This window comes from Solanum verrucosum, unplaced genomic scaffold (assembly GCF_900185275.1).
Source record: "Solanum verrucosum unplaced genomic scaffold, falcon-dt-bn FXZP01000236.1, whole genome shotgun sequence".
In the NCBI taxonomy this organism is placed as follows: domain Eukaryota; kingdom Viridiplantae; phylum Streptophyta; class Magnoliopsida; order Solanales; family Solanaceae; genus Solanum; species Solanum verrucosum.
Window position 1 is genome coordinate 479,809 of NW_026020806.1, and position 27,384 is coordinate 507,192.

Here is a 27,384-nt window from a genome sequence, read left to right on the forward strand (position 1 = left end):
GGGTTTATTGTTTTGTTTACGCGTACTCGTTTTTCAGGTAAATATATAATTACGCTGCTTGTACGCGAACCTAACACGCATACTTTACGAAAATTCTTCAATTTTAATTTATTTATCTGGTTTTGAGTTAATATGATATTTAAGAAATTAAAGAATTTTGTGGGTTTAAATTAAAGATACATAGAATAGAATGTATCAAAATATTTTCATTTTCTTTGACGAACTAAAAAAAAGACAAATAAATTAAAACAAAGAGTGTAGCTTCTAACTATAATAAATATATATTTTTAAAATTTTAAAAAATAATCATGTTAGAGATTGTTGCAAGGATTGATTTACTCAAATGTCCCTCTTTTAGGTTGTCGTTTGATTTTGTCCCTATTTTTAGAAGTTGTAAGAATATGTCTTAGAAAATTACTCTTTTAAATAACGTTACACTCAAAGGTTAATGTTCGGCCTTCTTTTTTGAAAAAAATATTTGCTTATATATTGCTTAAATACAGACAAAAGATTAGACTATCGTCTATCGTCTATAATCATTCACCAAAATATTAGTTGTAATCGAACTTCTTCTTTTGTTGTAATATTCATATGGGAGCACTTATAAATTCACGTTGTCATAAATATATTAATCCTCGCCAAGAATGTTTCAACAGAGGTTTTGAATTGTGATAGAATAGTAAGAACTTATTTATTATTAATTAAAGATTTTGAATTCAATCTCTAGTAGATATAGAGTCACCTTTATAACGATTCGAATCAAAAGATCAATAAAAAACGAAAAACAGAAAAAACAAAAGATTAATCTCATATATATGTGACAGATACTTTTGTCTTACATATTCTTCTTTTACATTAATTAGCTTTTATTCCCTATAGTTCTCTCGTACTTAAACTTTTTGGTTAGCTTGTCAGTTCAACTTTTTAATTCATTAATTAAAGAGAATTTTTAATTATAAATGTTTAAACAAGATTCTTCACAAACTATGGTGGATTTACCTTGACTCAATCAGTTTCAACAAACAAATAAATATTATATATTGTAATAAATTTGTGTACCTTGTCTCAAGCGATGTCATAAAATAATACTTCAACGAAATGTTTTGAGTAGATAGATATTAAGGAATAACAAAATCAATATACACGATTTTTTTGTATGCTATATAAAAAAATTGTGTACGCTACTGATCATAAAACATTTCGAAGATATATATTACAAAAGATTAACATAAGAGGAGAAGAAAAGAAGTGAGAAATTAAATTAAAACAAAAGAAAATGAAAACATAAAAAGAGAAAAAAACATATATTATAAGCAAAATGATTATTTTTTTGGGTCCCTTCCCTATAATATTAAAGTTGTTTATTATAATTAAAAAAAAAATAGGCCTACAAGTGATGGCTTTGTCTTTTCTCTTATGCCTTGCCAATGCACAAAGTTAAAAAGAAATAAATACCAAACTTTCATAAGAAGCAAATTAAAACCCTTTAACAAAGTATATTTATATGCAGGCTTTCTATATATATAGTGATCAAATCATACACTAAAAATATCAAACTAAAAAAAAAAATACACAACAAAAATCTAACTAAATTTTTTCTCTTCTTTCTTCTTCATCCATAATACCATTTGTTAATTTATTCTTTTTCCTCTAATTAGAAGCCATGGATACCATTGTAACGCACCGATACTATCGACCAGCTTCAAGGATAACAATTTTTGCTTACATTTTTGGCGTTATAGCTGCGATTCTTATGCTTGTTTGGTTGTTGCATTATCGTGAAGGCGTTGATCTCGATTCATACGATCCTAATAAGATTTTTAATGTGAGTATATACTAAGAAAATTTTAGTAGCCTAGTTAGTTAATTACCTGAACGTTTACCTTGTTGATTATGAGAGTTCAATTCCCCCACCTTGCAATTCCCTTTGTAAAAAAAATGTAAGTATATACTATAGTCAATATATATATATATATACCTTGATTTTAATTAATTGAAATTTAATGTTTAATTAAATGTCTTAATTAGACTTTATTGTTAAATGTTATTGTAACTTTCTGCAGGTCCACCCACTCTTGATGTTCTTGGGATTGGTTTTCTTGTCTGGTCAAGGTATCCACTATCGATATATTTAATATGTAATAATTAAAAAAATTTAAATATTGACGGAAAATGTGCAAGTAAAACTCATTTCAAAATAGGTAAGTCGTAGAAAATAGTGTATGAACAATTACGTTGTAACTATTAATCTTTTCGATTCAATTTATGTAACAAAGTTTTTATAGGTACGAAGTTTTAAGAGAATTTTTTTTTTGAAACTTTCAAACATACGAGTTTATGTTTCTATAATAAGATCTTCTCTTGAAGGTAAAATTAGAAGATCATTTTCAAATTTAATAACTATTTCTAAATTTTAAAATAACTAATTTTACGCTTCTCATTTCACACTTAATGACAAGTTTAATCTTATAATTACACAAATGTTATAACATGTTTAATGTCACAACTCACAAGTTCCAAAAAATCGTTATAGATCACACACAAATAATCATTTTCAGAACCACAAATATCAAAGTTCTTCATTACTTTCTTAAACTCAGGTCGATTAATCAAATTGGAGTATGATACATATATTAGAACATAAGTACATGCATAATAAATAACTTTTTTTTAATTACTTCATTTATTTTTTTTAATTATTTTTTATGTACAGCACTTATGGCATACATGACAGTGAGAGCAGAGAAGAAAGTACAAAAAATTGCACATTTTTTACTTCATTTATGTGCAATTATTCTGGGAATTGTTGGATTACATGCTGCATTCAAGTACCATGAAAGAAGGGGTTTGAGAAACTTGTATAGCTTTCATTCATGGATAGGCATTGGCACCTTCTGCCTTTACATTTTACAGGTAGTTACTCCCTCTGTTTCAAATTATGTCGTATTTTTCTTTTACACGTCTTTTATGAAAACATTAAATAAGAGGGATTTTGACTATTTTACCCTCATTTTATGTCTTAAGAATTAAGATATACATTTAATGGTCAAAAACGCATTTGAACTATCGTTTTTCATGAATTCCACACCTCAACTATCAATTGCTCCTTTTTTCTACTTGAACTATCATCATCTATGTATTAAAACATACTTCAATTAGTCGGTTAAACAAAAAATTATCCGCCTAGCCGTAGTTGTAGTCGTCGACAATGTATACTCAGTATATAACAAGTATATAATCAGTATATTGATTGTACAATCAAACCTCTCTATAACAAAACATCGTTTGTTCTCATATTTTACTGGCATAGTGAAATGTTGTTAGAGAGAACATATAATATAACATAACAGGAAATATCGATTCCAACAAAATATGATTGTTATAGTGAAATATTGATTACTCTTTCGAACTTCTTTAAAATGCTTTATAACTTAAGCCGAGAGTCTACCAGAAACAACGTAATTTCTTTACCTCCATAAGGTAAAGATAAAATCTACATAAACTCTACTCAAACCTCACTTGTAAATTTACACTGAGTATGCTTGTAATCCCGGCCCCCATTGTTCATTAATTTTAATTTTCTTCTAATTATGATTCTTAATTTTTTCAGTGGGTGATTGGACTATGTATGTACATGTTACCATACACAAGAAGAGAAACAAGAGCAGTAAATTTACCATGGCACATATCTGGTGGTAGAGCAATATTCTACATGATAATTGTTACAGCATTGACTGGATTAATGCAAAAATCAACATTTTTGCAACTTCCATTATTTTCTGGAGAATCAATTTTGATTAATTTCCTTGCAATTTTCATCCTGCTTTTTGGTGTTACTGTTGATTTTTCTGTTTCTCTTGGACGTTATGCATGATTATTATTTGTTAAACATAATTAAATTTCATATTATCAATCAATTAATAAGTACTTTTATACTCTAGAGGAGTGATGTATTGATGGGGTGATGTTCTTTGTATAATTTGTTTTTTGGGGGATTTGTTTTGCTTTTGAATTGTGTAAATTGTAATTGAAGTTTGTTTTTAATGAAGTGTTTGTTTTTATTTCAATTTTTTGCCAATGTAATTCTTCATAAGTTGAGTGTCTATCAGAATTAGTAGTCTCTATATATACCTCTCAAGGTAGGGATACGATTTACGTATATTTTATCCTTTTTAGATTCAGTTTGTGGTACTACACTGAATCAGATGTATCTCAGAAAGTCATGATCTTTCTTCATGATTCTAATTTTTTTTAACGAAGAATACAACTTTCTAAGATAATAACTATTAGTTGACTAACAATCTGATAAATTAACCTCAAATGAAGTATAGAGTTGTTTATTAATAATATCAACGACTTTTTTCGTGAGGTAACCATGGTTGCACGACCACGCCACAGCTCCAATATGTATTACTAATCCTTTGTTCGGTACACTGTTTCAATTTATGTGTAACTAATGTTTGCATTAGTAATACACTCAATTATGCATTGAGGAGTGTATTAATAGTACTATATATTTCTATGCATCAGTAATGCAATGGGTTCTAATGCATGATTAAAGACACAATTGTCCCTCAAAAACTTGTCCACATCCTCTCCACTATATTTGTGGAGGGTATTTTTGTAAACAAATATTTTTAAAAAAAATTATGCAATGGGTGATATTTTTAGTACATCAAACCAAACACTACTTAAGAAAAATCTCAGCATAACTAATACAAATATAACTAATATAAACATTATTAATACACTATATATTTTTATTCGTATACATTCTAGCAATGAACCCTAAATTCACTGCACCCATGGTTATGGTACAATTGTCTTATAAAAGTTTACATCACAATTCACAGCTAATTACTCTAAGCATATTTAATGGATTATTTTAAATCTACCCCAAATATAAGGAAAACTTTATTGTCAATTTTTCTCTTGAATATTCCCACAGTAACAAATTAATCACTCAAGTAAGGCATCCAAAACATTGAAGAAGAAAGTGAATCAAAAAATGACAAGTAGTCATCATTTATCAATGTGTGCCCACCTTAGTTCAATGTCTACAAATCTTTTTGGTAAGTAAAGCCAAAACCATATGATTATTTTATAAAAAATTCAATAATTGTCACTTGTAATGCATTTACGTGACTATCTAAGTAAGAGAAAAAGGAAGTCCAAGTGGCCTTGAAATAAACATAACAAGTGGATTATTATATTATATAATATATATAGTGTTTACTAAAAGTTAATTATCTACTTAACCAAAACCACAAATATTGGGTTAAAGAGTTCCACGTTGTAACTATATTAGACTTTGTGATCATTCTTTTCTATTCATCCAACTTCATCATCTTTAATAAAAAAAAAAATGAGTTCGAATTATGAAACAAAAAAATCTTGACAAAAAGTATTGGATGAGTCATCAAAATTTGTGTGAATAATATTATTTCACATTATATTGGTCCAGTTTTATTTAGTACATACTTCTTTGATTAAGACCTTATTATGAACCATAAAAAGGGGTTAACATGTAACAATCAAAAATCCAATAAGGGGTCCATAATTTGGTCCCATCTTTAAAAATTTGACCCTTATTGAGTCTTCTTTAAAATAATTATTATTATATCTAATCCCAATATCTGATATTGTTTTATTTAAATATTATTGACAGACTTATCTCTTTACTTGATGGAGTGTTTTTTATTAACGATAAAATTGTTTTTGTGTGATTCATAAAATTTTCGTTGTTTACATCACACATATTGAGGTGCGACCTTACCTCAAACCCTGCATGAACAAGGAATGATTTATACACGGATTGTCCATATCTCTTCTTTACTCCCTTTATTGGAAAAGCCTCGAAATTACAAACAATTCGATCAGTATTCAATTAAGGGCCCGTTAATTAAGATGAGAGTCAAAAACAAAGCTAACAAGCTAAGCTTTCTTAAACAGAAACCCTAATCTAAACACAGTAGGATCAATTGATATTATTTAAATAATCAACTTCACAAAAAGCATCTTTTTATGTTTAACAAGTTCTAAAATATTTTCAACATAAAACATAATGACAGATCTAGACATTGTTATAAACTACAAATTCTCTACGTAACGTAAGCATATTAAATTCCTCTTTTACTTTGTCAACTACAAGTCTATGATGAATCTAGGACAACGGGGTTTCAGATTTAAATATTACCACAAAGGAAAAAAAAACTAAATAATTTCTTCTCATATGGACACGTCCTGATAAAAAAAGTTACTAGATGAAAAATAATAAATATCTCATAAAATTAACTTAAAGACGCGCAAATTAGTTTGAACATCACAATTGCATATATTAAAAAATAATATTAGTTAATCTAAAAGACACATATTATGTATTTAAGTCTTTAACCAAAATTTTACTCAAGTTCTACCAAACGTAAGTGTGGCTTAATAGGTTATACCTAAATATTTAAGGTCATTGTCTCACATTAACTATAGGCATTTAACTCTATTAATGTGTTTTAGTGTATATATAAAGATTAAATTAAATGTGATGTTCCCTCCAATTCATTTCATATGCATGTGAGATATTGTCTAACTAGTGATAAAATAAAAAATAAAAACCATTAGAAAACATATCTCGCTGATTGTGTAGTGAAGTCATTATTTTTTATGCGGTTAATAGTTGTTAAAATCACAATATATCTAGCTCTCTTGTTAATGAATTATCCCTTTTGGTTAAAAAAATATTGAGTGACCCTTTCTACATTATGGAGGAAAAAAGTAGTCATTTTAGTTCCGAACTCCAAATATCTTATTAGTATTATATATTAAACTTGGCAATAAGCAAGCAACCACTTTGGAACTCTTCTTTATTTGCCTATTTATCCTTTAGCCCTTTTCAAAACTATCCAATTTACACTTCTTCTTTCTTCTTTATCTTGTTCTTGTATCCTTCTTGTGTTGAAATAAAATAATTGAAAGAATTATTAGTAAAAAAAAATCTTTTTAAAATGCCAAACAAGATTAGTAGTTCAAGCTACCAAGTGAAATCTCCAATAGCAATAACAATATTTGGACACTTGTTATTCATAGCTATAACAACACTTGTGTTAGTTTGGCTTTTGCACTTTAGAGAAGGCCTTGCTTTCTCTTCATCCAATAAGCCCAAGATTTTCAATGTAAGTTTTTGATAGAACTAGCATTCATTGGTCACTTTTAGATCGTATCTTCGAGAAATATCTTCAATCCTGAAATTTGATCTACAGTTTCAAATTTTCATAACCGAAACTTTACTAGTAGAATTTGAAATTTCAGGACAACGGCTATTTTTATTGTACTAATTATTGTAGAAATCATAGTGTCAGCTGACCACTTTTCGACTCTTTTTTTCAAAAAATAATATTCATTAGCTATTTTTCAACTATAGGGACTGAAAAGTGGCTATTTAAAAAATTTCCCCTAACTAATCCATCTTTTTTTTTCCAAAATCAAAAGTAGTTTGTGGGAAATTTTTGGGTGTTATTTTTTTTATTTCTATATTTTATTTTTATATATTAAATTGCTTTTGTACTAATTATTTGGGTATTTTGGTACTTGCAGATTCATCCATTGCTTATGGTTATTGGATTTGTCTTAATGGCTGGAGAAGGTAGGATATTTTTTTCTTACATTACCAAAAAACCTTTTTTTAAAAAAAATTATTTTTTAATTCTAGTATTATCTTTGGTTTTTCAATTATCTTTGCTTTAGACACTTTCTTTTTTTTCTCCATATTTCATTATTACTTCTTCACTCTATGTATTTTTTAAATTTGATTTTGAAAACGTTTTTCTTGAGCGAAGAGTTAGTCGAAAAACTCACTATCTTGGTAAAGTCCGTACATATATGCACTATACTCCCCAGATCACATTGAATATGTTATCGTCCTAAGTAATATTAAGGAGGGTTGGGCCCTTTTTATTTATTTGTTTGTTGGTTTGTTTGTTTCTCTTATTATATTATTATATGAATTAACAATCTAATTTGGATTTTTTGAACAGCAATAATGGCATACACAACAACTCCAACATCAAGGAAAAATCATAAATTATTTCACATGATTCTTCATTTGATAGCTCTTTTGACTGGAATTATTGGAGTAATTGCAGTTTTCAAATTTCATAATGAAACTGGAATTCCTCATATGTATACATTTCACTCTTGGATTGGTCTTTCCACCATCATTCTCTTTGGTTTGCAGGTAAAAATCAGTACGTCTCAATTTACGTGACACAGTTTGAATTTTGATTCAATCTTTTAATTTTGACAAACTACATAGAACATACTATAAGTCATAATACTTACAAGACGTAAAAAAAATATACAATCAGAAAGACTCATTTGAATCTCAAAATTCAGATACCATGACGATTTTTTTTTGTTGTTTTTGCTAGTGGATATTGTCCTTTTTGACCTTCTTATACCCCGCGGCGCGATCATCGACAAGGTCAAGGGTTGCACCATGGCATGCCCTAATTGGGATCACCATATTTTTCATGGCAATAGTAGCTGCAGAGACAGGGTTGGTGCAAAAATTCATATTTTTGGGCCTTACAAGGAATCAAGAAGGACTTATAGTTAATTTCATTGGGCTTTTGATCCTCCTCTTTGGAATTTCGGTTGGTGTTACTGTTCTCGTGTAAAATTCACAAATAATCAATTTTCAATCTACGTAATTGAAAAACATAGTCGTTAATATGGATCTTCACTGAAACTCTATGATAATGACTATTTAAAAACGACAAAAAATGAGATGATGTGGTTATTAGTCAAATATTTAAATTTGTTGTAAATATTTATTTTTTATGTTGTTTCGTGTGTTATAAAGAATTACTTGGTTTTTGTATGGGTGGTTTGGTTTTGTATATTTTTTTTTTCTTGTATTTAAAATGGCTATGTAAATAGACTCTTTTGTTTCTCTTTTAGTTGATTGTGTCAAGTGTATGACCATCACCTTTCTTTCGTAGTTTTGATTGATTGGATATTTTCATCACGCAAGTAGAGTGTATGCAGACCTTATCTTTACCTCAGAGTTGAGGTAGAGGGGTTGTTTTTGATAAAGATAGACCCTCGGCTCAAAACAAAAACAAACTAAAAAATACGTAATGGAAGTACAAGAGACAACACGTAGTAAACAAAACAACAAATAGTACTTAGCAGAATAGTACTACAACCAAACAATACTACCATCGAACTACATTAAACAACATATCAACAAAATCGAAGAACAAGAAACTACGAGCACATCACTCTAACTACTAGTAAGTAGTAAGGGCACCTTCTTATTCAATACACTATCCCACCTAAAATAATATATAGACTCCAGCATATCTTATACAAGGTTAGTAATAACGCACGGGTTATTACTAATCCTCACACTCTTATTTCATATACTATCCCGCAAATAAAATAATATATAGATTCCAGCATACCTTATACAGGTATTTATGCAGAAAAGGAAACTAAAACCAAATATTGTATTGAATAATGTTTAGTTTCATATGGAAAAAAACAAATGAACCAAACATTGTAACTTAAAGGAATTCCAAAGACTTATATTAGTTCACCAACCATTTACTATTAGAAAACTTGCAACAAGGAAACTAAGTAACTGCCACAATTACTGGAAAAACTGGCAAGGAAGAGAATATGCTATACCAATAGCTGTTTGGCGGCTTCCATTCTGTTTAATAAGCCTGCAACCTCTGTATCCAATCTCATCTTCATCACACAATAATCGGAATGAGCGTTCTCCAAGGTCTTAAGATCTTCCATTTTTTTCCTCCTCCTTTCCTCCGTTTCTTGCAAGCACAATTTGGAGAGTTTTTCATAATACGCTTCGTTCAGTTTCATACTCTCCAGCCGAGCCAACCGCCTTAAACTCACTGCCTCTCCTTGTGCATCAGCTGCACGACTCTGAAACATTTGTGCCTCTACTTCTTTGATGCGTACAATGCTTCCCAAGCTATCGACCTCATCTTTCTTCGATCGTTTCACTGGCCATTCATCTTCAATTGTTTTGATAGCTGTGAAAGAAGTGTTAAAATCATTTGGACAAGGATCAACATGCCTCATATCTTTTTGTCCGCTTGAAAAGGTCATGTCATAGAATGAGGACTTGGGAATAAAGGAGGTAGAGACAGAAAGATCAATAACTACATGCTTTCCAAGAATAGTTACATTACCAAAGTCTGGCAATCCGTTGTTGCTTGTTAATTAAAGAAAATATAACTTGGAAAAGAAATGACATGTTTTGTGTCAATGAAACATGTAGTGGACGCTAAGGAACTAAGGCAAACTGGGAAAAGTGTTTTCGTTGATAATCTCTAATTCTTCTAAATTCATGAGGTTAAAGAAGAGCAATACTTGAAAATAGAAAAAATTCATAGGCATACAAGTAGGAAAATAGAGCATTCATAACAAATTGCAACTAGGAAATAAATCATTCTTGAAGTACAAAACCATGAACAATTTAATAAACTTGCCCATTGCTAAGTGTCCCATACCGGTTGTGGGATGTGGAATTGGTTTTTTTGTATGGTCTTACACAATGCTCAACTCATCCGCTAGCTTTCAGGGTTGAGTTTTGTCCAAGATCCATATTTCCTTATCATGGCATTAGAGTCAAGCTCATCTAAACTCTTGGTTTACCCAGTGTTAGGTCCCCAATTATGTTGTCCACGTTCCAGTTGGTAGATTGGGGGAAAGATATGTGTCCCACATTGATTGTGTAATGTGGAATTGGTCTTCTTATATGCTCACCTCATGAGCTAGCTTCTAGGGTTAGGCAAGCGAAGGTCCATTTATTATCATCCATAGATTGTAGATTTCTAGAAATTGTAGGCGAGCTAATTGTGGTTATCTAAATACATGGTTAATTGTATATATACCAACATAACCATTTCAAATGGAAGTAATATTACGATTAAGGTAGCTACTATTACTGACTTCATATTCCCTTTCGTGGTTTAGGCACCAAAAATCAGAAATAGGAATGAGTATAACATAAGGAAAACCAGAAATTGAAAAATAGAGACTTGTTCTTATGCTAATAAAGATAAAATGAATTGGTTTGTATACTTACTGCTGAATAACTGAAATATAAAATCGCAGGCGTCTGAAGGGGAAATCATCTTCGTAGCTAGCTTTGTATGCAAGACATCTGCCTTAACATGCAACTCCTTGCCTTTAAAATCTTCACTCCCTTGGAAAATTTTCCGAACATAATCAAGCTCTTTCATCAGGGTTTCCTCACCCCATTCATTCACACAAGACATGAACACGTCCTTAATGAAGCCAAACATTTTCGAGGCATGACCACATCCCAGACAGTAAAATTGCATCTCGGTTGTCCCGGAGGGTCCTTTGAGACTTGGACCTGGCTTTATTAGATTTCGACGAATACCACAAACAGCATGACACCAATGCAAGCATGCATCACACCCTACCCACTGCAAGTATTATTGTCACAGTCGAATTTCAGACACAGAAGACACATGCATTCGCTGCAGAATCCCTTCTTCGTTGAACAAATCTTGCAACCGCGATATTCAATAGGCAAAAGCCTCCTGCAATTAATGTTACAACACCTTTCAAGTAAGAAAATTTCAACCAATTCTGATGTTAGAAGGCGGATGTTTTCCGATAAGAAGGTTCCAAGACCTGTTCTTATTGAAACCAAAAATTCTAGTTGGATCTTATGGCAGTTCAAGAGAGTCTGATTGGTAAGATCAGATCTCTCATCAAGTCTGTTTTGAAGACTAACGAACTCATATATCCTTTCCGGCATTGTTATTAGGTTACTCAAGTATTCTTTTGTTGATTCAACTGTTTTGTCATCAAGCTGTTGCACAATCTGAGCCATAAGAGGAATAGGCTCTGACACTATTCTTCTAAGTATTTTCTGTTGCCTAGAAAGCTCATATGCTCTTCCTCCATCTCTTTTCTCCAAACGTTTCAAATATCCCGAGCCCGTTTTCCTCGAATCCCTTGACTGACCGTCAACAACTCTAGGCCTTGCAGACAAGTCAGATAGGAAAATTGAATTGTTATCCGAGCTTGTAGTCCTATGAATACGATCACTACATGTTTCCTTATTGACCACTCGACTGTCAAACCATGTTCCACCAACATGGTTTGACAATGCAACACCACTGTCACCAATTGGCCTAAACCTGCTATGAACTGATCGAATAGTTCCTTTTCCACAATTCTCTTGCCTAGTAAGGTTATGTGCATTTCCTCCATAACGTTTCAAATATCCCGAACCTCTTCCCCTCAAAGCATCTGATTGACCACTAACCATTATATCTAGAAGAATAAAATTTGCAGAGAGGTTAAAAAACTGACAGATTGGAAGGAAGAACTTCAGAAATTTGTCCTCTGAATTTTCTCTCTGGGTAAAAATATTTTCACACCTTTTTTATACTAAAGCAAAATCTTATCTGTCTTTACAGATGGACATTAGCAAAATGACAAAAATGGTTTGTTATGTCTGAGGATAATTTCAAAGTAGTTTGTTAGATGTAATCTGATAGTGATTATTTTCTCCAGAGATTTTTTATTTTGAGTATCTATTTTTTTGTTCATTTTTTTCCTCTATTTTCCCTCAATTGTCTCGTGCAAAATACTCTAAGAAATCAGTAACATGTTTAGCGCGTTGAAGTCCAGAACTTAAATTATCATTGGATTTTAAATAAAATTGTGTATATCAGCAATCAACACAACAATATGTGCTACTACTGTAAAGATATGGCGTCTGGGTCTAACTCAACCCCAAAAGCTAGCTCATGACAGGAGGTTTGTCCATGTCCATGTAAGGAGATCAATTTTCCATCCCTCCACCGACATGGGACTTCTTAAAGCCTACAGCTCAATGAGAAGTCTCATTCTATCGATTTCACATCGATTCATCGGCATTTCCTAGTCTCACATATACTAGTTGTAGTCTCTGAACAATGGTCACTATACTGGTGAAGACGATCCTGTTCTATGTAGTCTTGACATAAAGGACTCACAAATGACACAATTGCACAATTTAATCAAGATTGTCAATACAGTCTCGTGTCAATAATTCAAAATTATGTAAATTTGTTTAGATTGGACACTGTAAAATTACTATTTTCAAATGAGAAATGAAGATTGCTTACCTTAATATCATGGACGAGTTGATGATTTGCATATATGAGGTAATTACTGTATAGCTACCATGCTGAAACCGATTATTCCACCAACATGGGACTAATATGTCAGTGGCATCGAGAATGTCAGGCCCAAACATGTTTCGTAACACTTCCATTGCTTCTCTTAATGTATCTCTTGATCAGATAACTTCCACACGTTTCGACTCACCATTTGTCAAGGTTACCACCAGCATATCGGAGCACAGGTAAGCATTTTTCATGTGCTGATGACATGAAAACAGATCAACATCAAAAGACAGCTAAAAGCAGTTCTTGAGCACATAATGATGACTAGATGATACATGGGAAAAATAGAAGTCTGAAGTTTATGCAAGTGTACTGTTGTATTCTCTCAATAAGACGTCTTAAGATACATAATTGGTAGTTTAGTTATATTGGCAGCGCCAAGAGAGGGGTTGTAGCATGAGGCATTTGTAAAAAAAGTAGCATTTTTTTTATGTGTGCGTGCAGAAGCCAAAATTATGCTCAGTTGAGTCATGAGTGTACAATTGTATAACCAAGAAAATTTCACCGTGCCAAATCAGTAGATCTACACGAGTCTAGCATTATACTAATGCTCACATAAGAAAGTGGTACTCAGGAATAACATAGTGCATCAGAAGGACCGACCACTGACTCACCAAGAACCTCTGAGGTTAGTTACTGGAATATATATAAACTCAAGGATATCAAGACCAGAAGCCTCACCTACTCTGCTAATAAGAAGAAAAATATGAGGTAACTGACTCTAATCGTACAGATAAACCTTTTTTTACCTATAGCAAGTTGATTACTTCTGTAGACATCTCAAGAATGTGACCTTTCTAATATATGCAAGTATAACTGTGTAATTTGTCACTACAACTCTTTCCTGACAGATTATCTCAGTTATTGATCTCTCCTTGAAGCACAAAACCAATTTCCAAAAGAATATATCTTGAGCTAGCTTCTAACCGTATGAAAGTCCTACTTCCTCCCTCCTTACGAGACGAATGATTTATGTAGTAGTGTGCCCCGGCATGAATCCGATCTGGTTCTCGAAAATAGCCACATCCCTCCTCACCCTCATCTCCACCACTCTCTACCACACCTTCATAGTGTGGTTTAACAGCTTGTTACTCCTATAGTTGTAAAAATTCTAAATGTCACCCTTGTTCTTGAACAATGGAATCATTGTACTCCATGCATCGAGCACCCTCGCCGTCTTGAAAACAACTTAGACAGCTGCACTATACCTACCCAGCCTGTGCTCTTCCAAAATTCCACTGGGATCTCGTCGGCCTGATCGTTCTAGCAATATGCATCCTACGAAAAGCACCCTCCTCAACATTTATACGCCTACAATACCAACAATTGTGATGCTTCTCTGAGTGCTCCAAATCCCCAGCACAATGTCTATGTCCCTCTCTTCATTCAAGAGTTTATAGAAGTATGACTACAAGAAGAATGAAAAACATTCAACATGCTTATAAGTAGGAAAATGGAACATATATGCAAAATACAACTAGGATATAAATCATTCTAACAAATACAAACACCATACAACAACAACAACAACATACCCAATGAAATCCCACTAAGTGGGGTCTGGGGAGGGTAGAGTGTACGCAGACCTTACCACTACCTCGTGGAGGCAACAAATACAAACACCATGAACAATTTAATTAACTTGCCCATAGACTATAGGCTTCTTGAAGACTATAAACACCCGAATAAATATTTAACGAAGAGAGATTATATCTTAAGACGTGGATGAGAATAAAATAGTAAAAAAAAAAACCTTTTAATTAATGATTTCTTAAGGGGCAGGTAAAAGATACATACCACAGATAATATTATAAAAATTACCCCATAATAGGAAACAAGATTTGACAATTTGTAAGAAATATCCATTTGTAAGAAAAATGGATCCTGGGAAAAATTTAACCCCAAAAGCTAGTTGATTGTGCAAGACCCTATAAGTAAACCAATTATACATCCATCAACCGATGTGGGACACTTAGCAATGGGCAAGTTTATTAAATTGTTCATGGTATTGTACTTAAAGAAGGAATTATTTCCCAGTTGCAATTTGTGTTAAATGTTCTATTTTCCCACATATAAGCGTGGTGAATTTTTTCAATTTTCAATTATTGCTCTTCTTTAACCTCTATGAATTAAGAAGAATTAGAGAGTATCAACGGAAACACTTTTCCCACCTTAGTTCTTCAGCGTCCACTTCATGTTTCATTGACACAAAACATGTCATTTCTTTACTAATTTATATTTTCTTTAATTAACAGGCAGCGACGGATTGTCACCCTTTAGTAATCTAACTAGTCTTGGAAAACATGCAGTTACTGCATCAACCTCCCTTATTCCCAAATCCAAATTCTATGACACAAGCTCTTCAAGCGGACAAAAAGATATGAGACCTGTTGATCCTTGTCCAAATAATATTAACACTTCTTTCACAACTATGAAAACGTTGAAGATCAATGGTCAGTGAAACGATCGAAGAAAGATGAGGCCAATAGCTTGGGAAGCATTGTACACATCAAAGAAGCAGAGACACGAATGTTTCAGAGTTGTGCAGATGATGCACGAGGAGAGGCAGTGAGTTTAAAGTGGTTGGCTTGGCGGGAGAGTAAGAAACTGAACAAAGCGTATTATGAAAAACTCTCCAAATTGTGCTTGCAAGAACCAGAGGAAAGGAGGAGCAATTAAGACCTTTCGAGAATGCTCATTTCGATTATTATTATATGTAAATGAGAACAGATATGGAGATAGCAGGCTTATTAAACAGAATGGAAGCAGCTAAACAACTACTGGTATAGCCTAATCACTTCCTTGCTAGAAACTATATATTATTTTATGTGGGATAGTGTATTGAATAAGAATGCGGGGATAAGTTGTTCAGAATCAGAATCAGAAATGTAATCACTAATATATATATGCATCTAATGCACAGATATTTTGATCAGAATCAGAATCTAAGTTTCTTTAAGCTTCTTTATGTGGTATATTTTCTTTTTTAGTCTATACCAAAAGAAGGAAATTTTTCTATGTTTAGAAATCTGACTTTTAAACTTTTTATTTTATCCTTAATGAGATAATTTAGTCATACAAATATTTATGGTTTGTTTTAGACCACAAATTTCAAAAGTATTTTTTCTTTCTTAAACTTCGTCTGAGTCAAGGTTGGAGCTAGCATGGGAAATACAGGCTCGACAAAACTTAATAACTTCAGTCCAATCCTAATATATTTGTTGAAAAAATCACTAAATATGTATATATAATATACTCCAGAACCTATCAAATTTTGAATCCGTCTCCGATCTCAGTTAAAGTGCATTACATAAATTGGGACGGAATAAGTAATATTTTGGGAAAACATACATGTAACTCTAAAAACTCCTACAAAATGTGGCAGTGTTAGATAGTAAGTTCAATACTTCTGAACATCAAAACTCCAACTGTGCCAAAGATAAGATTTAGCCAAAGGCGCTATCCATGGTTGTCTTAATATAGCATATGGTTTTCCAAATCCCAAAGTGAACATCAACACAAATTTCATAACAATAAGCCACTGAGCTAAAAAGGAAACAGTCAACTATTTGAAGGATAACTTGGTTTAGAAGCAAGTTATGCGGGGATTAGTAAAGCACGGGTTATTACTAATCCTCGCATTCTTATTCAATATATTATCCTGCATAAAATAATATATAGATTCCATCATACCTTATACAGGGTTAGTAATAACGCACGATTTATTACTAATCCTCGCCTCCTTATTCCATACACTGTCCCACATAAAAAATAATAAATATATTCCAGCATACCTTATACAGGTATTAGTTATGCGGAAAAGAAAACTAAAACCAAGCATTGTATTGAATAGCGCTAAGTTTTATATGGAAATAACAAATAAACCAAACATTGTAACTTAAAGGTATTTCAAAGACTTATAATAGTTCACCAACCATTTACTGTTAAAAAATTTGCAACAAGGAAACTAAGAAGCTATCACAATTACTAGATAAACTGACAAGGAAGAGATTATGCTATACCAATAGCTGTTTGGCGGCTTCCATTTTGTTTAATAAGCATGCAACCTCCGTATCCAATTTCATCTTCATCTCACAATAACCGGAATGAGCATTCTCCAAGGTTTTAAGCTCTTCCAATTTTTTCCTCCTCCTTTCCTCCGTTTCCTGCAAGCACAATTTGGAGAGTTTTTCATAATACATTTCGTTCAATTTCTTATTCTCCAGTCGAGCCAACCGCCTTAAACTCACTGCCTCTCCTCGTGCATCAGCTGCACGACTCTGAAACAGTTGTGCCTCTGCTTCTTTGATGCGTACAATGCTTCCCAAGCTATCAACCTCATCTTTCTTCGATCGTTTCATTGACGGTTCATCTTCAATTGTTTTGATAGCTGTGAAAGAAGCATTAAAATCATTTATAAAAGGATCAAAAGGCCTCATATCTTTTTGTGCTCTTGAAAAGTTCATATCATAGAATGAGGAATTGGGAATAAGGAAGGTAGAGGCAGGAAAATCAGTAACTACGAGCTTTCCAAGAATAGCTAGAGTACTTAAGTTTGGCAATTCGTTGCTGCCTGTTAATTAAAGAAAAATATAATTAGTAAAGAAATGACACATTTTGTGTCAATGAAACATGTAGTGGGCGCTAAGGAACTAAGGCAGATTGGGAAAAATGTTTCCGTTGATAATCTCTAATTCTTTTAAATTCATAGAGGTTAAAGAAACGCAATACTTGAAAATAGAAAAAAATCAGGCCTATAAGTAGGAAAATAGAACATTTATCACGAATTGCTACTAGGAAATAAATCATTCTTGAAGTACAAAACCATGAACAATTTAATAAACCTGTCCATTGCTAAGTGTCCCATACCGGTTGTGGGATGTGGAATTGGTTTCCTTGTATGGTCTTACACAATGCTCTCAACTCATCCGCTAGCTTTCAGGGTCCCCAATTATGTGGTCCACACTCTAGTTGGCAAGTTGGGGGAAGATATGTGTCCTAGATCGATTGCGTAATGTGGAATTGGTCTTCTTATATGATATCAAAAAATTCTCACCTCATGAGATAACTTCTAGGGTTAGGCTAGTGAAGGTCCATCTATAATCACCCATAGACTATAGATTTCTAGTAATTGTAAGCGAGCTACAAGGGGATTCAGTAATATTCAATTTAACAAATGCAAGACAGAAGCCAGAAAATGAGATACATCTGATGGACATCTCACTGTCCCTATTGTCAAATGTTGTTATCTAAACGCATGGTTAATTGTATATATATATACCAACACAACCATCTCAAACGGAATTAATATAACAATTTAGGTAGCAACTATTTCTAACTTCATATTCCCTTTCGTGGTTTGTGCACCCAACATAAAAAATAGGAATGAGTATAACATAAGGAAAACCAGAACATTGTAAAATAGAGACTTGTTCTTATGCAAATAAGATAAAAATGAATTGGTTTGTATACTTACCACTGAAAAACTGAAATATAAAATCGCAGGCGTCTGAAGGGGAAATCGTCTTTGTAACTAGCTTTGTATGCAAGACATCTGTCTTTTCATGTAACTCCTTGCCTTTAAAATCTTCACTCCCTTGGAAGATTTTCCGAACATAATCAAGCTCTTTCATCAGGGTTTCCTCACCCCATTCCTTCGCACAAGACATGAACACGTCCTTAACGAAGCCAAACATTTCCGAGGCATGACCACATCCCAGACAGTAAAATTGCATCTCGGTTGTCCCGGAAGGTCCTTTGAGACTTGGACCTGGCTTTATTAGATTTCGACGAATACCACAAACAGCATGACACCAGTGCAAGCATGCATCACACCCTACCCAACTGCAAGTATTATTGGCACAATCGAATTTCAGACACACAAGACACATGCATTCGCTGCAGAATCCCTTCTTCGTTGAACAAATATTGCAACCGTGATCCTCAATAGGCAAAAGCCTCCTGCAATTAATGTTTCGACACCTTTCAAGTAAGAAAATTTCAACCAATTCTGATGTTAGAAGGCGGGTGTTTTCCGATAAGAAGCTTCCAAGACATGTTCTTATTGAAACCAAAAATTCTAGTTGGATCCTATGGCAGTTCAAGAGAGTCTGATTGGTAAGATCAGATCTCTCATCAAGTCTGTTCTGAAGGCTAACAAACTCATATATCCTTTCCGGCATTGTTATTAGGTTCCTCAAGTATTCTTTTGTTGATTCAACTGTTTCGTCATCAAGCTGTTGCATAATCTGAGCCATAAGAGGAATAGGCTCTGACACTATTCCTCTAAGTATTTTCTGTTGCGTAGAAAGCTCATATGCTCTTCCTCCATCTCTTTTCTCCAAACGTTTCAAATATCCCGAGCCTCTTTTCCTCGAATCCCTTGACTGACCATCAACAACTCTAGGTCTCGCAGACAAGTTGGATAGGAAAATTGAATTGTTATCCGAGCTTGTCATCCTATGAATACGATCACTACATGTTTCCTTATTGACCACTCGACTGTCAAACCATGTTCCACCAACATGGTTTGACAACGCAACACCTCCGTCACCAATTGGCCTAAACCTGCTAAGAACTGAATGAATAGCTCCTTTTCCGCAATTCTCTTGCCTAGTAAGCTTATGTGCATTTCCTCCATAACGCTTCAAATATCCCGAACCTCTTCCCCTCAAAGCATCTGACTGACCACTAACCATTATATCTAGAAGAATAAAATTTGCAGAGAGGTTAAAAAACTGACAGATTGGAAAGAAGAACTTCAGAAATTTGTCCTCTAAATTTTCTCTCTGAGTAAAAAGATTTTCACACCTTTTTTATACTAAAGCATAAAAGCAAAATCCTATCTGTCTTTACAGGTAGACATTAGCAAAATGACAAAACTGGTTTGTTATGTCTGAGGATAAGTTCAAAATAGTTTGTTAGATGTAATCTGATTGTGATTATTTTTCATATTTTCTCTATTTTCCTCAAAATCTCCTGCAAAATACTCTAAGAAATCAGTAATAGTTAATCAAATAATTTCAAAAAGAGCACCAGCTCGGCTTATCATTAAGCTATCAATGGGTTTAAAATAAAATTGCATAGATCAGCAATCAGAACAACAATATATGCTACAGCTCAATGAGAAATTGGGAAAAAATTTATCAAAGAAATTCGATTCAAATAACCTCTAGAAGATTTTGTTAAGAGTTCTAGACGCGATAAGTGCTTCCTTATGCGTAACTAGTTCCAAATATATTGTATCGTCTTCAACTTCATCATCAATATTGTTTTCTCCAATGGTATCCACAATTTCTTCTAAGCTCTAGACCTCTAAACATGTATCATTTTTCACCTCGGATAATCTAAGAGGCTATTGACATCCATTTTACTGTGGTAAGCAAGATTATTAGTCATGACCTCTAATTCATAAATATCATTTCCACAAGAGAGTTCATTTAAATTCATTAAGGCTTCATCCCTGAACGATGTAATCAAAATTAACCTTCATTGAATCTCGAAAACACTTTTTAAATTAATAAATATTAATTTATCGATTAAATAATACTTCTACAAAATAATAATATTTCATTGTCCTGACAATATTAATTTAGAGAGGTTTTACTGTATTTATTAGGTACTTTAGGAAACCATAGAGGATATAATTGAATTATAACGTGATCAAGTTCCGAGCTCGGACAAACAAAACATGCATTCCCCTTCAAACGGAGGAGGTGCTCCCATGACCACCTAAGAAAGTCACGCAAAAAACTATGGTTTGTTTTAGAGCACAAATTTCAAAAGTATTTCTTTCTTTTTTAAACTCCATCCAAGCCAAGGTCAAAGCTAGCTCGGGAAGTACGGACTTGAAAAACCCAATAACTTCCATCCAAACCCTATATATTTTTTGAAAAAGTGCACTAAATATGTTATATACAATGCACTCATAAACCTCAAATTTTGGATCTGTCTCTTTGGCCAAAGGCTATCCATGGCTGACCATCAAGACTCCAACTGTGCCAAAGATAAGATTCAGCCAAAGACTATCCATGGTTGTATCCATGGTAACTCTATCCAACAAGGCTAGGACAAATTACCTAGTGTTTTTTTGTCTCCACTGAGTTTCGTACCTGAGACCTCAGGGTTCTTAACCACTTCATTGACCACTAGGCTACACACTTGGATGCTCCATGGTTGTATTAATATAGCATATGGTTTCCCAAAGCCAAAAGTGAACATCAACACAAATTTCACAAGAATAAGCCACTTAGCTAACAAGAAAATAGTCAACTATATGAAGGATCACTTAATTTAAGAGCAAGTACTGCATGGATTATTTATGCAAAGATCATAAATGGAGGGAATAGTAATGCATGGTTACTCGATGCATTACTAAACCCCACATTCTTATTTCATACTTTATCCTGTGTAAAATAATAAATAGATTCCTGCATATCTTATACAGGTATAAGTTACGAGGAAAAGAAAACTAGAGCTAAACATTGTATCAACAAATGAACTTGAAGGTATCCCAAAGACCTACAATAGTTCACCGACCATTTACTTCAAATCAATGAAATTAAGTAAAAAAACTTGCAACAATGAAATTAAGTAATTGTCACAGTTACCTGAGAAATAGTCAAAGAAGAGATTAGGTTATACCAATGGCTGTTTGGCTGCTTCCTTTCTACTTAACAAGCCTGAAATTTCCATATGCAATTGCATTTTCATCTCGTTGTAATCGCAATGTAAATTCTCCAAAGTCTTGAGCTCTTCCAACTTTTTTCAACTCCTTTTCTCTGTTTCCAGCAAGCACAGTTTGGAGGGTCATTCGGAACTCTCTTCTTCCAGTATCTCGCTCTTCGGCCTAGTCAGATGCCTCAAACTCCCTACCTCTCCTAGTGCATCATTTGCAAGACTCTGAATCATTCATGCCTCGGCTTCTTTGATCTGTACAATACTTTCCAAGATATCGACATCATCTTTCTTCAATGGTTTCACGGACCATTCATCTTCAATTGTTTTGGTCGGTGTGAAAGAAGAATTAACATTATGGGGACAATGATCAGCAGGCCTCATATCTTTTCGTCCGTTTGAAGAGCTCACGTCATAGAAGGAAAATTTGGGAATAAGGGAGGTAGATGCAGGAAAATCAGTAACTGCATGTTTCCGAAGACTACGAGCAAGATTATCGAAGTCTTTTGCAGGAAAATTAAAAGGAGAAAAGTCCGACAAGCCATTGCTGCCTGTTAATTACAGAAAATCAAAATTAGTAAGGTAATCGGTATGCTTGTGTCAATGAAACAAGAAGTGGAAGCTGTAAGAAATGCAATTCTTGAGAATGAAAAAGTTCAACAGGCATATAAGCAGGAAAATAGAACATATATGCAAAGTGCAACTAGGATATTAAATCATTCTGACAAGTACAAACAGCATTAACAATTTAACAAACTTGCCCATAGACTATAGGTTTCTCAAAGGCTACAAACACCCGAATAAATATGTAATGAAGAGAGATCATATATGAGGGTAAAATAGTCAAAAAAAAACATTCTTAATTAATGTTTTCTTAAGGGGCATGTAATAGAGAAACAAGCCAGATAATTTGAGTCGGACGGAGTATTACACAAATTACCCCTTAATAGGAAACAAGATTTGACATTTTTCTGAAGGCTAACGAACTCATATTTCCTTTTCCAGCATTGTAATTAGGTTCCTCAAGTATTCTTTTTGTTGATTCAACTGTTTCGTCAGCAAGCTATTGCACAATCTGAGCCATTTTCCATTGCCTAGAAAGCTCATGTGCTCTTCCTCCATCCCTCTCCAAACATTTCAAATATCCCAAGCCTCTTCACCTTTGAATACTATCCCTACATGTTAACCATTCGACTGCCAAGACTAAAAGTTCCACCAAGATGGTTTTGACAATGCACCATCACCAATTGGACTTAACCAGCTATGAACTTATCGATTACTTCCAACTCCATAATTCTCTGTAAAACGGATGAGAAAACACGCATGACAAAGGAACTACCATAAAATCATTGGAACTAGTAGCCCCTTGTATTGTTCTTTGATAGTTCTAGTAACTGTATGCTCCTCCTAGGCCATAAATTGGCTGGAAGGTCACCTTCTCGAACCCGGTTCAAACCGGCTAAGGAGAGCGAAACATCAGGCATTGCTAAAGAGAAGGCAAGTTTCAATTTTTATCTTCTTATATCTGTTTTCTACTTCATGTTCAACCTCTATTTTACAACTATTCAATTTTTCAACAAATTTGTACTTTTCTTGAAAACCCAACTTGGAATTTTAACAAAGATAGCTTAGAATTAGCTCTTGACTGCCTAAAGTTTCAATCTTTTCCCTTTCTGATACTGATTTCTCAAGAAAATGAATACCCTTTTCTTGATTCTCTATATTCTATAAAAAAAATTCCTCAGATTCACTGTTTTCACTTCAATTTTCCTTCTCATTAATCATTATATTTATGGAACTAGAAAAATTAAAATTTGCAGAGAGATTAAAAAACTTACAGATTTGAAGGAACAGCTTCAGAAATTTGTCCATCCGAAAAAAAATTCTGCATAAATTTCGGTATATATCCCTCAACTTTGAATAATAGATAATTTTAAAAAAAACTTTTTTTTTTATATATATTTTTCAATTTCCATCTGTATAAATATATCCAGTAAAATTGAAAGAAAACTCGTATTAGAAATGCAAAATAACAGTTTTCTAATACTCAAATATAAGATTTTAAAAATTTTTAAAATCCAAATAGATAAATTGCATGTTTTTATTAATCCATTTTATAATTGATTCTATAGTTTTTTTTCTTCTAATTAATTTCCACTACTACTTTATTCTTTTATGTATACTTGATTTTGTGGCATTGTCATAAAACATAGGGATAGAAATGTGCATTATATTTAAGATATAAAAAAATTCAATTATATTTCTCAATTGAACTTTATATGTGATATCTTTTTGGTTTCTAATATATATATGGTATATAATATAAATTATTAAATAAGGAAACTTATATAAGTTGATCTAATATTGATGTTTGCAACAAATTTTATAGTGACAGAAAATAAATTGCAATCCCAAAAAAATATGATGAAACAAGAATATTTTATTAATAAATAGTTCATGTACAATTTTGCTCCTTCCTTGATTTTTCCTTCACAACATTTATCACTGATTAGAATATCATTAGTGGCGTATTTCTTGAACTATGATTATTTGAATTTGATTCTTTGAATTTGCGGAATATTCGAGATGGCTCCAAGTAGAGTCTCAACTTGAATCGAACACGTCTTTCAGAGTTGGAGTTGCATTGTTAAATAAGGAAACTTATTATAAGTTAAATCCAATACTAAATCGGACTTGCACTAATTAATCGTAACCAATTAAGGATGGGAAAGTTTTTATTTTCCATTATATATATCAATGAAAAATCCCTAACGTTCTTCTTATTGTTGTAATTAAATTCAATTTTGTAATAATGGACAAAATTAATGAGTATTGGAAGGCAACAGACAAGAATATGATGCATTACTTGGTGCGATACGTAATTGGCAATAAGCCTTTTCCTCATAAGCATACTATTATGAAAGTCGATGATATTTATGGAATTACAATGTTTACTCCATCGCAAATTTTTCAATCTATGGAAGAACTGAAAAATCGATCCAATTTTCGATCCTAACAAGAGATTTATGGGGTACGATTAAAATTTCATGGTGGTACTATTATTGTGGTGAAAAGAAGAAGAGGATGAGAAAGAGTGAGTGGCATATGAGAGAATATTATGTCGTGCCTAAAATTAATTTTCAATGCAACGTTGAGAAAAAAGGCGTTATATTTGACATGATGTTTAAGAATCAGAAACGAAAATGTAATACAAATGATAATGATAATAATAATAATTATAATGATCAAGATGATGAGATGCAGATTGTTCAATCTCCACAAGGAGTTAAATTTGATGATCATCAAGACCATTACTCAATCTTTACAAGGCATTCACCTTTAAGATTATTGAGATTATTGCTTATTGGTTGTGTAATTTGTCATATTTAAAATTAAATGTATTACATAATTTTTAAGAATAAGTTGTTTGTTCGCAAAAATACATCGTCATTATTGTTGTTTCACTAAGAGGAAAAAAGAAATTGTTTTATGCATATGAATGGTCAAATTTGTTTGAGGGTACATTAATCAACATTCATGTTATATACATAAAAATAATTCTAACCTTATATATACAGTATAATTTTCCTATTAACGGGGTCGCATGAACCACCTTTTGTCGCTATAGCTCCGCCCCTGATTGGACTAACAAGAAAGTAAGTATATACAGAGGATATAAGGTATCAATAGTATCCCAAAAATGTGAAAAATTTCCTTATGATCTTGTACAAGTTTATATATAAACAAAGTTACTATGAATTAAGCACATTTCAGGAATAAAAAGAGTCTAACGCGATAAAACTCGAAATCTCAATTCAATCTAAGACATTCAATCAATCTCCCTGTACAATACAACGCGGATGTAACACAACGTAACATCGCATTTTTCTTTTTTCGGAACAGGAGGATGTTGAAATAGATATAGAAATGTGAATGGCAAGAGTGTCACAGTTTCAAATTAAGGTCAGGCAATGATGGTTGTGTTTTAGGTGGTGGAGCCATTGGTACAAAATTTATGTTGGACCTCTGACCTGAATTAAGCACGACGTTGCTACCGACCCCGTCAACTTGACGGAAGCTCCCGGGCCAAAACATCTCCATGTCATCATCCTCCATGTATACTGGCACCCCGAAATAGCCCTGTTCAAATCTTGCCCCGCCTCTAATAGCATGCATATGCCTTTCTTGTTGTTGTGAGGCACGTTGATGCACGGAGCCATGAGCTTCGATGCCAAGAGATCGATATGGGGAGCCGTGAAGGGGGAGCGATGCCAAGCTAGCGTACCTCTCTGATAGCATTCCCATCCGCATCGCCCTCTTTGCTAGAGTCCTCTCCCTCTTATGTGCATTTTGATGTCCTCCCAAAGCTTGTGAACTGTAAAACTTGCGCCTACAAAAGTTGCACGAGAATATCCTCGATACTTGTGCAGCTGGAGGATGAGGCACTACTTCACTGCCAGCCTCGGGATTTCCCTTCGACTCGGTATCAGCACCGCTGTTGAAGCCAAGAGTCAAGTCAAGTGTAACAGGTTTTGACTCCTGCTGAAGATTGAGAGAGTTCGTCAGACAGGACGAATTGGTCGTGCTGTCCTTGTTAGGATCAGGAGAAATTTCTTGGGCAGAATTGTTGGAGGCAACTTGGCTGCTGCTGACTTCGGACTCGTCTTCAGATTCAAGATTGAAATTTGGTGGCTTCATGCTGCTCCGGAAAAAACGCAGGGCAAATTTGATACTTAGGTAACAACAGGTCGAAAAATAATTACGCGATGATGACTTCCGGTCCTTGACTAACCTGCAGGTATACAGTGAAGTAAATCATTTTCTGAATTGACAAAATAACCTCCTCTGCCATGTGTTGGTTAGCAGAACTCATGGCGGAGCTGGAATTTACCAATAGAGTTCAACATACGAAAAAGTAAACACGCGAAGAAGTCCAAGGAGATTCAACATCTACTATATATACATAAAAGATAATTTTAACCATGTATAAATAATGCAATTTTGTTGCCTTCAGACACCTTAGCCCTACCTGGCTCCGCCCTAGCTTTCTAGTAAAAAGATTTTTTACCATGATTTGTACATGCTCAAATCATGCACTAGTCTGAGTGAAATTCAAATAAGAAGTACACAAGAGTATTCACGAGGTACTTAAGCAAACCAAAGACAAGAGTATAAGTAAATTATAATGTAATCAAGTTCCAAGCTCGGATAAGTAAAACATGTATTTCAATTCAGACTAGTACCTAGAAGGTTAGAAAGGTGCTCCGACGACCAAAGCCAGAAAACTTGTTCATTCTCATCTTTTTCTTTAATCATCACCTCTCTGAAGTCGGAACTAGCAACAAAATGTTTATCGATGTCCTAGACTACAGTTTACGAGAACTCAAACAAAGCTTAAAGACGTGTTTTTAGATTATCACACTCTACTCAAATCTTCAAGAATGCACGAAATAGAAGCGGACAAGTTCCCTAC

The 27,384-nt window shown here is 33.3% G+C and overlaps 4 protein-coding genes and 1 pseudogene across 4 annotated transcripts; 2 read left to right on the forward strand and 3 right to left on the reverse strand.

Annotated features, from left to right (window-relative positions):
- Nucleotides 1-1,649: 1,649 nt before the first annotated feature.
- LOC125813154 (probable transmembrane ascorbate ferrireductase 3) lies at nucleotides 1,650-3,930 on the forward strand. The gene is made up of 4 exons (XM_049492643.1): nucleotides 1,650-1,825; nucleotides 2,064-2,112; nucleotides 2,714-2,913; nucleotides 3,611-3,930. Exons 1-4 carry the CDS (start codon nucleotides 1,664-1,666, stop codon nucleotides 3,872-3,874), a joined length of 675 nt encoding a protein of 224 aa, XP_049348600.1. The 5' UTR covers nucleotides 1,650-1,663; the 3' UTR covers nucleotides 3,875-3,930.
- Nucleotides 3,931-6,855: 2,925 nt separating this feature from the next.
- On the forward strand, nucleotides 6,856-8,951 carry LOC125813144 (probable ascorbate-specific transmembrane electron transporter 1). The gene is made up of 4 exons (XM_049492631.1): nucleotides 6,856-7,166; nucleotides 7,588-7,636; nucleotides 8,028-8,227; nucleotides 8,421-8,951. Exons 1-4 carry the CDS (start codon nucleotides 6,999-7,001, stop codon nucleotides 8,667-8,669), a joined length of 666 nt encoding a protein of 221 aa, XP_049348588.1. The 5' UTR covers nucleotides 6,856-6,998; the 3' UTR covers nucleotides 8,670-8,951.
- Nucleotides 8,952-9,678: 727 nt separating this feature from the next.
- Nucleotides 9,679-12,458, reverse strand: LOC125813200 (protein OBERON 3-like; annotated as a pseudogene).
- Nucleotides 12,459-17,251: 4,793 nt separating this feature from the next.
- LOC125813199 (protein OBERON 3-like) lies at nucleotides 17,252-19,946 on the reverse strand. Its single transcript, XM_049492683.1, has 2 exons — nucleotides 18,712-19,946; nucleotides 17,252-17,808 (listed from the first exon to the last, which is right to left on the reverse strand). Exons 1-2 carry the CDS (start codon nucleotides 19,931-19,933, stop codon nucleotides 17,252-17,254), a joined length of 1,779 nt encoding a protein of 592 aa, XP_049348640.1. The 5' UTR covers nucleotides 19,934-19,946.
- A 5,753-nt stretch (nucleotides 19,947-25,699) lies between these two features.
- LOC125813139 (zinc finger protein 4-like) lies at nucleotides 25,700-26,700 on the reverse strand. Its single transcript, XM_049492626.1, has one exon. The coding sequence runs from the start codon at nucleotides 26,607-26,609 to the stop codon at nucleotides 25,857-25,859; it is 753 nt and encodes a 250-aa protein (XP_049348583.1). The 5' UTR covers nucleotides 26,610-26,700; the 3' UTR covers nucleotides 25,700-25,856.
- Nucleotides 26,701-27,384: the final 684 nt, after the last annotated feature.